This window comes from Dipodomys ordii, unplaced genomic scaffold, assembly GCF_000151885.1.
Source record: "Dipodomys ordii isolate 6190 unplaced genomic scaffold, Dord_2.0 Scaffold1000000019, whole genome shotgun sequence".
Taxonomy (NCBI): Eukaryota; Metazoa; Chordata; class Mammalia; order Rodentia; family Heteromyidae; genus Dipodomys; species Dipodomys ordii.
The window spans coordinates 227,869-239,413 of NW_012283636.1; the positions used below are offsets into that span (position 1 = coordinate 227,869).

The window sequence follows — 11,545 nt, forward strand, 5'->3', positions numbered from 1 at the left end:
ACTGCCCCTCCACCCTGAAACAACACACTCCAGCAAAGCGAAGTAGACATAGAGTGGATTCATTTTCTTATAACCAGGGTCTGGCGAGATAAGTGGTGGTGAGGATCAGAGGCCCGGGATCATGCTGGGTGGGAGGACAATGTGATGCCTCCTTATCCACTTTCCTTTAACTGTCTTAGCAGAGGGTAGTGGGGAAGGACTCATGGGAGGGACGGATGATAAATATCCGACACAGTCTAACCTGGACACAGAAGGGTTTACTTCAGGGAGCTTGTTCAATAGGCTGAGTGAGACAGCTCCTGACCCACAGCCCACCTCCAGAATGGGAGGGCCACCTTGAGTCCCAGCCACATGGGGACCCTGGGCCACCTCCTCCAGCACCCATTCAACCAGTTCCTGTGTGAGAGAGATAGGTAGGGAGAGAGACAGAGACAGAGAGAGACAGAGAATGTGAGAGAGGGAGAGAGAGAAAAAGAAAGAAAGAAAGAAAGAAAGAAAGAAAGAAAGAAAGAAAGAAAGAAAGAAAGAAAGAAAGAAAGAAAGAAAATCCGAATTACACTTTAGCTGGGGGTCGGTGGCACAGGACTCTAATGTTAACTACACAGGAGGCTGAGATATGAGGATCATGGTTCATAGCCAGCCCAGGCAAGAACATCTGTGAGACTCTTATCTCCAAAGAACCACCAGAAAATTGGATGTGATGCTGTGGCTCAAGTGGTAAAGTGCTAGCCTTGATCTGAGGGGCTCAGGGACAGTGCCCAGGTCCAGAGTTCAAGCCTCACAACTGACAAGAAGTGGACTGGCCACCATAAGAAGTGGACTGAATAACACCCACTGTCCTAGAGAACATGGCAGAAAAGTCAGGCCAAGCTTGCTGTCAGCTGGGGGTCATAGTAGGTCACCTAGTGTCTCAATGCCTTGTTTTCCCCAACTGCAAAACTGAGCACAGTGAAGGATCCCCTTCCTCATGGGGATAGGGTAAGGATGAAAGAGAGCTGTGTTTGGATTCATAATCCTGTACCTGTTGCATGATAAATAACAGGCCCCATCTGAGCGCTTTCTGAGTATCTTCCTGTCATATGCTCACAGAATTGCCAAGAACCATATCTGACAGCCTCTCCCTCAAGGCCTGGATCTGCCCCAGAGATCCCCCAGTATTGAATCCTTGTTTCCTCACAACTGTCTCGGGAGGAGACTGAGGACCAATGGTCGAGGCCCAACCCAGAGCTTCACCTTAGGTCAAGAATTGGCTGCCACGGACTAAGCGTTTGGGACAATCCATCTAAACCAATGACTGAGCATGGCACTACATGTTTAGCATTCCAACTAAAAAGGACCAGGCTTACTGACGCATGCCTGTCACAAATAGGAGGGCTGCGATCCAGCCCAGCCTGAGCATATATTATCTATCTCGGAAATGCCCAAGACAGAAAGGCTTAGCTCACATGGTAGAAGACCTGACTGGCAAGCCTAAGGCCTTGAGTACAAACCCTAACATACCAAAAAGAATCAGAGGCTCATGCATGTAATTCTAGCTACTCAGGACACTGAAATCTGAAGATCACAGGTCAAGATTTAAAATAGGGTTGGCCTCACCCATGAGACATTATGAGAAGACACAGACTCTGACCATACCAGTGCACTCAATACTAACAGGGCTCACATCCTTACTAAGAGCTGGCTATGCTGTCTGTCCCCCTTGGAGTCACCCCCTGTGGGCCCCACCCCCAAGTCCTCCTAAGCTCTCTCTGCCACCAACCAGGGCTAAGGGAGTAGACATCTCCAGGGCACACAGATCCTTTGGTCTTATAATTTAATGGTGCTGAGTCCCCTTCAAGTGTTCCACCCTTCCTTGCCCTAAACTTCGGCAACAAAGCCCATGCATCCCCCAAAGACAGCAGTTATAAGTTACCAAAGGGTCCAGCGCTCCGTGTTACAACCCACTTCTACACACACACACACACACACACACACAAACACACACATACACACAAATCCGGCATGGGTGGCTCATGTCTGTCATCTTAGCTACTCAGGAGGCTGACATCTGAGGATCACGGTTCAAAGCCTGCCCATGCAGGAAAGTCTGTGAGGCTACAGTGAACCACCAAATAGCCAGAGGTGAAGCTGTGGTTCAAGTGTCGGAGCACTAGCTTTGAGCACAATAACTCAGGAACAGCACCTAGGCCCTGAGTTCAAGGCCCAGTTCTTCTACCTCCAAACACACACACAAACACACAGACACACAGACACACAGACACACACACACACACACACACACACACACACAGGTAGCCCAAGGCCTCAGCAGACCCTGAGCACCCTGACCATCCCACCCTCAAGAAGAAGGCATTACTATCCCCAGACCAACTGTAGACAAAACTCAGCGCCTCTCACACGTCTGGAATGGCTTATAACATAGCTTGGCATTTCCTAAATATACATACCACTATGCAGAAATCTCAGCTACCTTATTTTTGGTTGTCGGTCATGGGGTTTTACTCTGGGGCTGTTCGCAGTCCCTCAGCTCCTCAGCTAAAGGTGAGTGCTCTACCACTGGAGCCACAATGCCACTTCTGGCTTTCTGGTAGTTCACTGAAGATAAAGTCTTACAGATTTTCCTGCCCAACCTGGCTTTGAACTGAGATCCTCAAATCTCAGCCTCTACCATCCTATACCTGCTACCATTCATCCAGTTCCTGCCTGCCACAGGCCACGACCTCTGGAGTTCTTGGTAAGGCACTGCCCTCCGTGCTGTGGCTTCTCACTGGGGCAAACCTGGGGAGTTCTTAGAAATGTCTGTACGGTGAGGCCAGCACCTGTTATCCCAACCACAGCACCCCGACTACATCGCCATCTCTTACAACCAAAGAAGGGGTGGCTTTCTTTCTTTCTTTCTTTTGGATTGAGGGGCTTGAACTCTGGGCTTCGATACTGTCTCTGATGTCTATTATTCCTCAAGGCCAGTGCTCTACCACTTGAGCCACAGCTCCACTTCCAGTTTGATTGGAGATGAGGCTCTCGTGGTACTTTGCTGCCTGGGCTGGGAAATGAGATCCTCTGGATCTCAGCCTCCCGAGTGGCCAGGATGATAGGCATGGGATGACAGGCATGAGCCACGGGCACACAGCTTATGGTGTCTCATCCTTCAGAATTTCCATTAGTCCTCCTCTAGACGCTACCACCTAGACATTCCTCTAACTCCCTCAGGGACAGTAAAGGGAGGCTAAGAATTTGGGTAGGGCCATAGGCTTTAAAGGACCCCCTTCACATCACTAGCCCTCTCTAAGTTCCCATCTGCCTCCTCTGGATGGACTGGTCATCCAGGGAAGATCAGACACAGTAGGAGTTCTGGGGCCTGCCCTGTATCCCCCCATACCACCCAATAGGTAACTGCGGATTTCTGGGGCCAGCTGCTCCATGTCCCGGTGGAAGACATTGGGAGGGTTGCTGATAACTGGGTCCAGGGGTGCCTAGGGCAGAAGAGTGTCCAGCGCCCCTCTGTCAAAGAAAGAGACACAAAGCATGGATAGATCTACTAAGAGCTTCAGGGCATAGCCATCCACATTTCACTAAGGTCCCTTGGAGAACTGTATTGAGACAGTCTCACACATCTATACCAAGACTCACACAACTGTACCGAATCTCTCACCTGCAGCCCTGGCTGGAAATGAACATGCTCTGCTATGCTCTCCATCATCTGCAGCACCTTTGATCTCTGTGTTTCCTGTCAGATCATTCTTCTTAAGCAGGACCCCCTTTTCAAGTGCTGCCTCTAAGAAGCCTGTTCCGATCACCTTGGCAGAGCTGGCAACTCTTCGCTATGCAGGCTGCCGGCTTTGTCACACTCTGCCTTCTGGCCAGTGTGGGTTGAGAGTGCACAAAGTGGCAGGCCTGGGTTCCACTACAGGATTTCTGAAGGCACTGATACACCACCCAGGGACAGGTGTTTTATCACACTCCGTGAGAGGGCACTGAAAGCCCAGGTAGGCAGTCTGTGGTCATAAGACAGGGCCATTTCTTTTTGTGGGCTTGAACTGAGGATCTGGGAGCAGACTCTCTGAGTTTTATTGCTCAAGGCTGGTGTTCTACCTCTTGAGCCACAGCTCCACTTCTGGCTTTTTGGTGGTTCCATGGAGAGTAGAGTCTCATGAGCTTTTCAGCTTATGGCTGGGTTCAAATAGTGATCCTCAGATCTCAGCCTCCAGTATGACAGGGATGAGCCTGAGCACCAGGTGACAGGCACCAAATGCTTTTTTTGCTCCTGTTTATTTCCAGTCAACTAGCAAGCCCAAGTTAAAATAATCAGTGACTGGGGATCAAAATCCTCTCCTAGGTCAGTTAATCCAAAGAGATAAAATGTCTTTGGAAAAGGCTAGTCTGAGTAGGCCTAGTGGTGTGTGGGAGGGTTTGGGTGTGTGTGTGTGTGTGTGTGAGTGTGTGTGTGTGTGTGTGTGTGTGTGTGTGTGTGTAAGTGTCAGGGATACCTACCCTTATCTCTGTGGTGCCACATCCTCCCAGCAGGGAGTGCATAAAGAATCCTGACCTCAAGGAAGGTGGATAGGCAAGGGTACTTAAGGTCATAACCAGGGGGATGATCCGAATTCTGTCCTGCAACTGAAGCCTGGACAGATAATGGAGAAAAGGAGAGGATTAGGAGAACATCAATGGAAGCACCTTACCTTTGGCTAGAAGGACCAGCCAGCTAGAAGACTGAATCCATCTTTCTTGGTAGTCAGATAAAAGGTGTCACTGTTCATTTATTTTATTATGATTGTGTGAGCCCTAGGGCTTGAATTCAGGGCCTGGGTGTTATCCTTGAGCTTCTTTTGTTAAAGGCTGAGGCTCTACCACTTGAGCTACACCACCACATCTGGCTTTTTTGTGTGTGGGCTTGGGGGAGAGAGGTGGTTTATGAGAGATAAGAATCTCATGAACTTTTCTCCCCGGGCTGGCTTTGAGTCACGGCCATCAGCCCTCAGACTCCTGAATAGCCAAGATGATGGGTGGGAGCTACAAGCTCCTGACCACCACCATCCATTTATAATTCCTTAGGCTCAGGGCTGTGCCACCCACACCACACTGTACCTCCTTGTTGGGAGTGGGAAGCAGACATGAGTGGGTTTGATACTTCAACAGCCTACCTATCTTTGAACATTGTTCCAGGTCAGTCTGATGGCAGCTTCCTTCTTATCCACAGCAATGACATGGCTCTGTCACAAGAACCAATGTCCCCCAGGAGGTGTCAGGTCTGGGGTCTTTCCTCTGCACCCTGCCCCCCTAACCGAAATGAGGGTCTTTCCTGCCCAAGCTGGCCTTGAGTTGAACCGTGATTCTCAGATTTCTGCTCTTGAGTTCTTAGGGTGATAGCCATGAGACACTGGCACCTGGCCAAAGATACTTTTCCAAGCCTGTCATCCTATCCCCTCAGGAGACTGAGATCTGAGGACTGCAGTTGGATGCACCCTTCTCAGCAAAGTCCATGAGAATGTTTATCTCTAATTAAACACCCAAAAAAGTTGGAAGTGGAGCTGTGGCTCAAATGGCAGAATGCTAGCTTTGAGCATAACACAAGGGATGGGACCCAGGCCCTAGTTATAAACTTTTTCTAACATAGACCTACCCAAGAAAGGGAAGCAGGTGGGCACATGGGAGCTCAAAACACACATAATACCCAAGACTCACAGAATAGACCCCATCCTGCTCTGATTCTCTAGATTCTATGTCCTAGATTATATCAGTCTTAGATGGGACTGACCATGCACCAAGACAGAACATTCAAGTACAATCTCATACTGAGGATCCCGTGACCTCATCAAGGACTTAAGATCCCTTGACACTGGTCAGTCAGTTGAGGTCTAGTTATCCAGCCACAAGATATGAGATTGGAAGGATTTCTTGGCCAAGGGAAGCAGACTGGAGGGCTGTAGGTCCCTCTCTCGGGAAGGAGAAAAGGCCTATCCATCCCAGGAATGTTCCTGGGTTGTCAGTATCCCTGATGAAATAACCTTGCTCAGAGCTCAGTGCCTCTGGTTTTCCCACCAGCCTCCACCCAGCCCTGCCCCACCTTCAGTCGGCCCTCTCTGAATCCCAGGTCTGCCATCTAGACTAAAAGTTGAGCCAGCAAAGGGACCCACCTCTATCTCTGAGAATGGCAGTCATGGGGCCCTACAGTCCCCTAGAGGAAGTCTTGGGACAACAGGGGTCTGATTTCCCCCCTCATTCTCTGGATGTCCTGTGCCAGTGGCAGGCTTACCTCTGTCTCTGGTTGAGAAATGAACACTGGGGGTGTCATCTTCAGATTGAGCCAGCAAAAGTCCCAGTCCCCAAGGCATCTAGCAGTGGATGACAGCCAGCTGGTCAGTGGTGAACCCAAAGTGCCAGGACTTTTAACAGCCATGTGGCTGGGCCAAAGTCTCTATCAATAATGGTCTAAGTTGTTAGGTGAGGTCATGGCTCCAATGGCCTGACACACCTGACCTGGGATTGTACTCCCTCTTCATCTTCTTGCTTATCCCTTGCCACCCCACTCTTGACACTCCCTCAGCCTATACCTTGCTATCCTTTGGACAATGTCTTCTTATCTGACTAGAAAATAAACTCGGTGGGCCAGGGGAGCCTGGTGACACACCCTGAGCCCTAGGGTCTACCCAAGGCTGTTTCCCTCTGCAGTCGGCGACCACACAGCTCCTGGATGTCATGAAGTTGCTGAGGGGTCAGTGGCTTGGTCCTACTTATTGGCTTTAGGCTCTGAAACTGTCCCCACAGAGATTGTGAATGGTTGGCTCCCTTGATCCAGGGACTCCAAACCAAGGCTTGCATGTTCCATTTTTCCTTCCTTTCCTCCTTTTCTCCCTCCATCCTTCCCTCCTCTTTCTCTTTCCTTTCTTTGTGTCACTCCTGGACCTTGAACTCAGAGCCTGGGTGCTGTCCCTGAGCCTTTTTACTCAAGGCCAACAGTCTACAGCTTGAGCCACTCATCCACTTCTGGCATTTTCTTTTTGGTAGTTTGTGGAGATAAGAGTTTTACAGGCTTTTCTTCCTGGGACTTAAGCCTCAGTCCTCGCATCTCAGCCTCCTAAGTAGCTAGGATGACAGGTGTGAAGCACCGGCATCCAGCTCAAACCAAGATTTCTTCATGTGTTGTGGAACCAGCACTGGAACCTTTCAGCGTCTATGACCGCCTGGACCTGGCACTCACTGTAACGGTTTGTTGGATAAATAAATGAGCATCTCTCTACGACAATATTACAGAAAACTCCCATCCAACTCAGGTAAGCATCCTGGGGGTGGAGGGGTTAGTGGGGGAGGTGTCGAAGCCTGAAGTAGCTCTTCCACAGTTCTCCCTCATCCCTTGTCCTGCCCTCCTGGTGCCACCGCACTTAACTCTTTTGGCTCTGAGGATGTGAGCCAAAATGTACTCGCTGGATTCTGGGGCTCTACGATGCCTCTCTTCTCAAAAATCTTTGTCCAGCCGCTAACCCACAGTTTGGCACTCAATTCGGCCCTCAGGTGTGAATGAGGCACTTGAGGTGAAAGCCTGGCTCAAGGGGCCTCCTCTCCTCCTCTTGGGGCCAGACAGGATGGTCCACCACATCCGGCCCCCAAGTTTCATCTTGCAGAGAAAGGATCCTTGAAGCATCCTGGTTCTCTGAATTTCCCAGATTCCAGTGCAATGCTGGGAATATTCTCTGCTCACAGCTGGCAGGCTGGGGATGGAGAGGTCACCATCTTTGCTCCTCATGATGTCCTTGATTGTGGTGGTCACCCTAGAGAGAACCAGAGGAGAATCAGCAGCTGCTGGAGGAAGGCAGTCAAAAGAGGATGTTCATGACAGGAGACGATCTGGCCTGGGAACTCTGCCTGTGCTGCTTTGAACATCATTGTTTGACAGCTGAAATGGTCCATCTAATTTGACCCATAATCCCAGTCATTAGGAGTAATTGCCAGCTTAAAGAAAAAATCCTGGAAAAGCTGGCATTTCAGTTGTCCCTATCAAACTTAAATGTTTCCAAAGTCAGTGGTCCCCTTTTCCTTCAAGACAGCCTACAGCAGGTTACAGAAACTGACATTGAGCCTGTCCTAGTTAACTGCCATGGCCTGACACCTTGCAGGGTTCAGCAGGGGGAACGCACTTGCCTACCACTGCCCAGCTGGAAGCGGCCCAGGCGGGACACAGATGGGAGTCTACTGGACTCCAGGGAGCACTGCCCACCGGTGCAGTGCCCTAGGAGGGAATCCATGCCACCAGGGGGGGCCTGGAGCCCCCTGCCCAGATGCCCATGGACACCGACAAAGCCCTGGGTAAGGTTCCCCTCTCATCCATGTTTGTGGTGAACCATCTGCTATGTCACACCATTTGCCACCCACCAGACCCTCCTAGCTTCACATCTTCTGCCCTACTCCCCCATCTCATTCCCTAATTGTGTTTGGCGGACACATTCCCAACCCTTGAATTAGCTCCAACTCTACACACCAGAACAGGGTGTCTGGCTGTATGAGTGTGGCTGTGGTCACACTTGCCTCACCAGCCTGAAAACAGAAGGACAGGTGTCCACTCTGGTCTGCGATTCACACAGACCTCCAAGGGGAGACCCACGCAGGCCCAGCAGCTACTGTGAACTACAGGAAAGAGGAAGAGAGAGGTGGAAAGGAACATCTACTGAAACCTTCAATTGAGGCTGGGATCATACTTGGCATTGATGACCAAAGAACAATACACATACACACATGGTGACTTAAATATATTTCCATTGTTATCATCTCCCTGCTCTCTCAACACACACACACACACACACACACACACACACACACACACACAAATGCAGACCTGTGACAGAAGACTGGTGGAGCACGTGCAATTTACCAACTGATCGCTCACCTGATCATAGTCACGCTGTACAAGGTGAAAGATGATCTCTCTCCCTCCCTGCCTCTCTCTCTCTCTCTCTGTTTCTCTCTCATACACACACACACACACACACACACACAGACTCAGAGAGTGCCTCTCCTGAGTTTGTCAGTTCCTCATCTGGGACAATGTACAAGCTGGGGCATGGGGTTCCCTTGTCAGAACCAGGGGATCCCACCAAAGGGGAGCACCACTCTAATAACAAAGAACCACCCTGCCTCTCCCTTTCTCCAGGGCCAGAATCTTCCTCTTGGGAACAACAAACCTTAACTCCACATAAACCATAACCCTAGGCCAGGATGCTGGATAAAGGAGTCCTGAGACAGGTGGCTCCTCAGAGCCAGGACAGATAACAAGCAGGGGTTCATGGTGCCCCCAGAGGGGTGTCTGACCTGGGGTGGAGACGGTGTTGGGGAAATGGATGGTGTCCTAAGTGTTACATACATGGATGGACTTCCTACTTACAGCCTAGATGCTTCTGGGCGACTTGGCACAGTCCTGGGGAGGATGAGGAGACCAGATGGATCAGGAGCACCAGCAGATTCTGGCAGAGCTGGGAAATGTGATCACCCTGTGAGAACTGATGGCAGCTGGGGTGGGAAGAATAGGCTGGGTGTGTGTGAGCGAGGGGTGTTCCTCCAAGATATTCATCTTATATCTGTCGCCCAGTGCCCTCACCTCCCTAGTGGGCTCTTCTGGGACCCTCCTCAGGTGAAAGGGTGACCAAGCATAGAGGACAAGGGCTCACACAGCAAGGGGGTCTATCTTCAGCATCCAACACCCCTATCCCCAGAAAAAAGGAGAAAACCCGAGAAGGCAGGTTTGGAGATGCTGCTCCCCACCTCTGACTGAAGCCACCAGGTTCCCACCAAGGTGAGGAAGGGTGCAGATGGGTGGCTGTGTGGTTCCATTACCCCAGGCCAGGAGCTCTCTGGTGCCCCCTCCTCACCCAACCCTGCATCCCCCCTGTTTCCTGGGACACTGGCCACTGGGGACATGAGAGGGATCCTCGGGTTGCCACGCACCCCCACCCCCTACCCCTGGGGTGCATGTGCGGCAGAGCAAGGGTATACTGTGGGATGCAGGGGAGGCATAGGTGGGACAGGAGAGGGGAGGCGGGAGGCACGGGTCTGGGTCCACAGAATGGGGGAGACTGTGAGGGGGGGTCGAATGGTTCGCTGGGCAATGGTGTCCCAGGGTGTGGGTCCGTAGGGTGGCCGCTCACGTCTGCTGCTGGGAGAAGCTGTGCGCAGAGGCTCCAGGTGTGGCAGGCCCGGAGTCTGAGAACCAGGGACCTGGACCGAGTCACTGAGACAAGCAGGCCAGGGGCGCGTTATCTCAGCCGGGCAACTGAGAGAGGCTCCCTGTGGCTGGCAGCACCATTTTTGAAATGCAGCACCTTGGGAAGGGTTGGGGAGGGAGGCGCGGGGTCTGAGGGCACATGGTAGGGCGAGTGCGACCTCTCCTCCCCCTCAGCTGCAGACAACTCAGCTCCCTCTTCATACACAGCCAGACCTGTTTCTGCCAATACTGCCATTGTCCCTGCCACTGCTGCCGCCAAGGCAGCCTCTTCAGCTGCCTCCTCCTCAGTGGCCTCCTCCTCTGTGGCCACTGCCACCACCATGATAATTGGAACCTTGGACTTGGGACAGTCCATGGCCACCATGCCACTGCGAGGCTGCTTGAAGTGATGTGTCTCCTGTGCTAGCTCCACATGCTCTGTGCTCCTAGTCAGGACCTTCACTTCAATTGAGGCCTCAGCCAGCCACTGAAGCCACTTCCTCTCATGCATGTACTTACTCCTCTCTGCTCTCTCTCTCTCTGCCTCCACTCCTCTTGCAGGCCACTTCGACCCCTCTGCACATGCATGCGTGCCACTGAGTACCCCTGGGCATTGCTACCATCACAGTGAGCCCCCTGGGCACTGCCTCCTCCTCCCCTCAACCCCACCCCCATCTCTCCTCAGCCTCACCCCCTATTCCCCTCAGCCCTGCCCCACACCCTTGCCTACAAGAGCAGCCCTGACTGGGCCCTAAGGCTTCCAGGGCATTGGAATTGCAGCCTCACCTCAGCTCAGCACTCCCCACCAACCCTAACACTTGCCCAGGGAATCAAATCTCCCCTCAGCCCCACCACTAGAGGAGACTCTCCTCCATTCAACTCCAATCCATACATCAAGCAGATACACGATGACCCCTGTGTGTGTGTATGTAGCTGTGTGTGTGTGTGTGTGTGTGTGAGAGAGAGAGAGAGAGAGAGAGAGAGAGAGATTTTTGGGGATAACTACCTCAGAACATAGCACCCTTTGGGATGACTCAGCACAGAGAACACTTCAAAAAACTGCACAAAGCACCCTGTGTAAAGGACTCAGCACAGTCAGCCCTTTGAAGGACTTAGCTTATAGTAACCTTTGGGATGACTCAGCATACAGATCCCTTTGAAGAGGAAGTCCATAGCACCCAGTGTATAGGACTCAGTTCATGGCATGCTTTGAAAAACTCAGCACGTAGCACTCTTTCCCAGGACTCAGCACAGAGCACCCTGTATTAAGGCTCCACACACACCACTCTTTGAAGGAATGAGTATGTAGCACCCTGTGTAAAACATTCAGTGCACAGCACCCTTTAAAAAACT

General features: G+C 51.5%; 1 protein-coding gene across 1 annotated transcript in view; it reads right to left on the reverse strand.

Annotated features, from left to right (window-relative positions):
* LOC106002679 overlaps positions 1-10,703 on the reverse strand; it is an 80,651-nt gene extending 69,948 nt beyond the window's left edge. The window contains exons 1-5 of the mRNA XM_013037522.1: positions 10,311-10,703; positions 9,950-10,191; positions 7,581-7,769; positions 6,257-6,335; positions 262-396 (exon numbers count right to left, since the gene is read on the reverse strand). Of these exons, the coding sequence (XP_012892976.1) occupies positions 262-396; positions 6,257-6,335; positions 7,581-7,769; positions 9,950-10,191; positions 10,311-10,703 (1,038 nt within the window). The remainder of the gene's footprint in view (positions 1-261; positions 397-6,256; positions 6,336-7,580; positions 7,770-9,949; positions 10,192-10,310) is intronic.
* Positions 10,704-11,545: the final 842 nt, after the last annotated feature.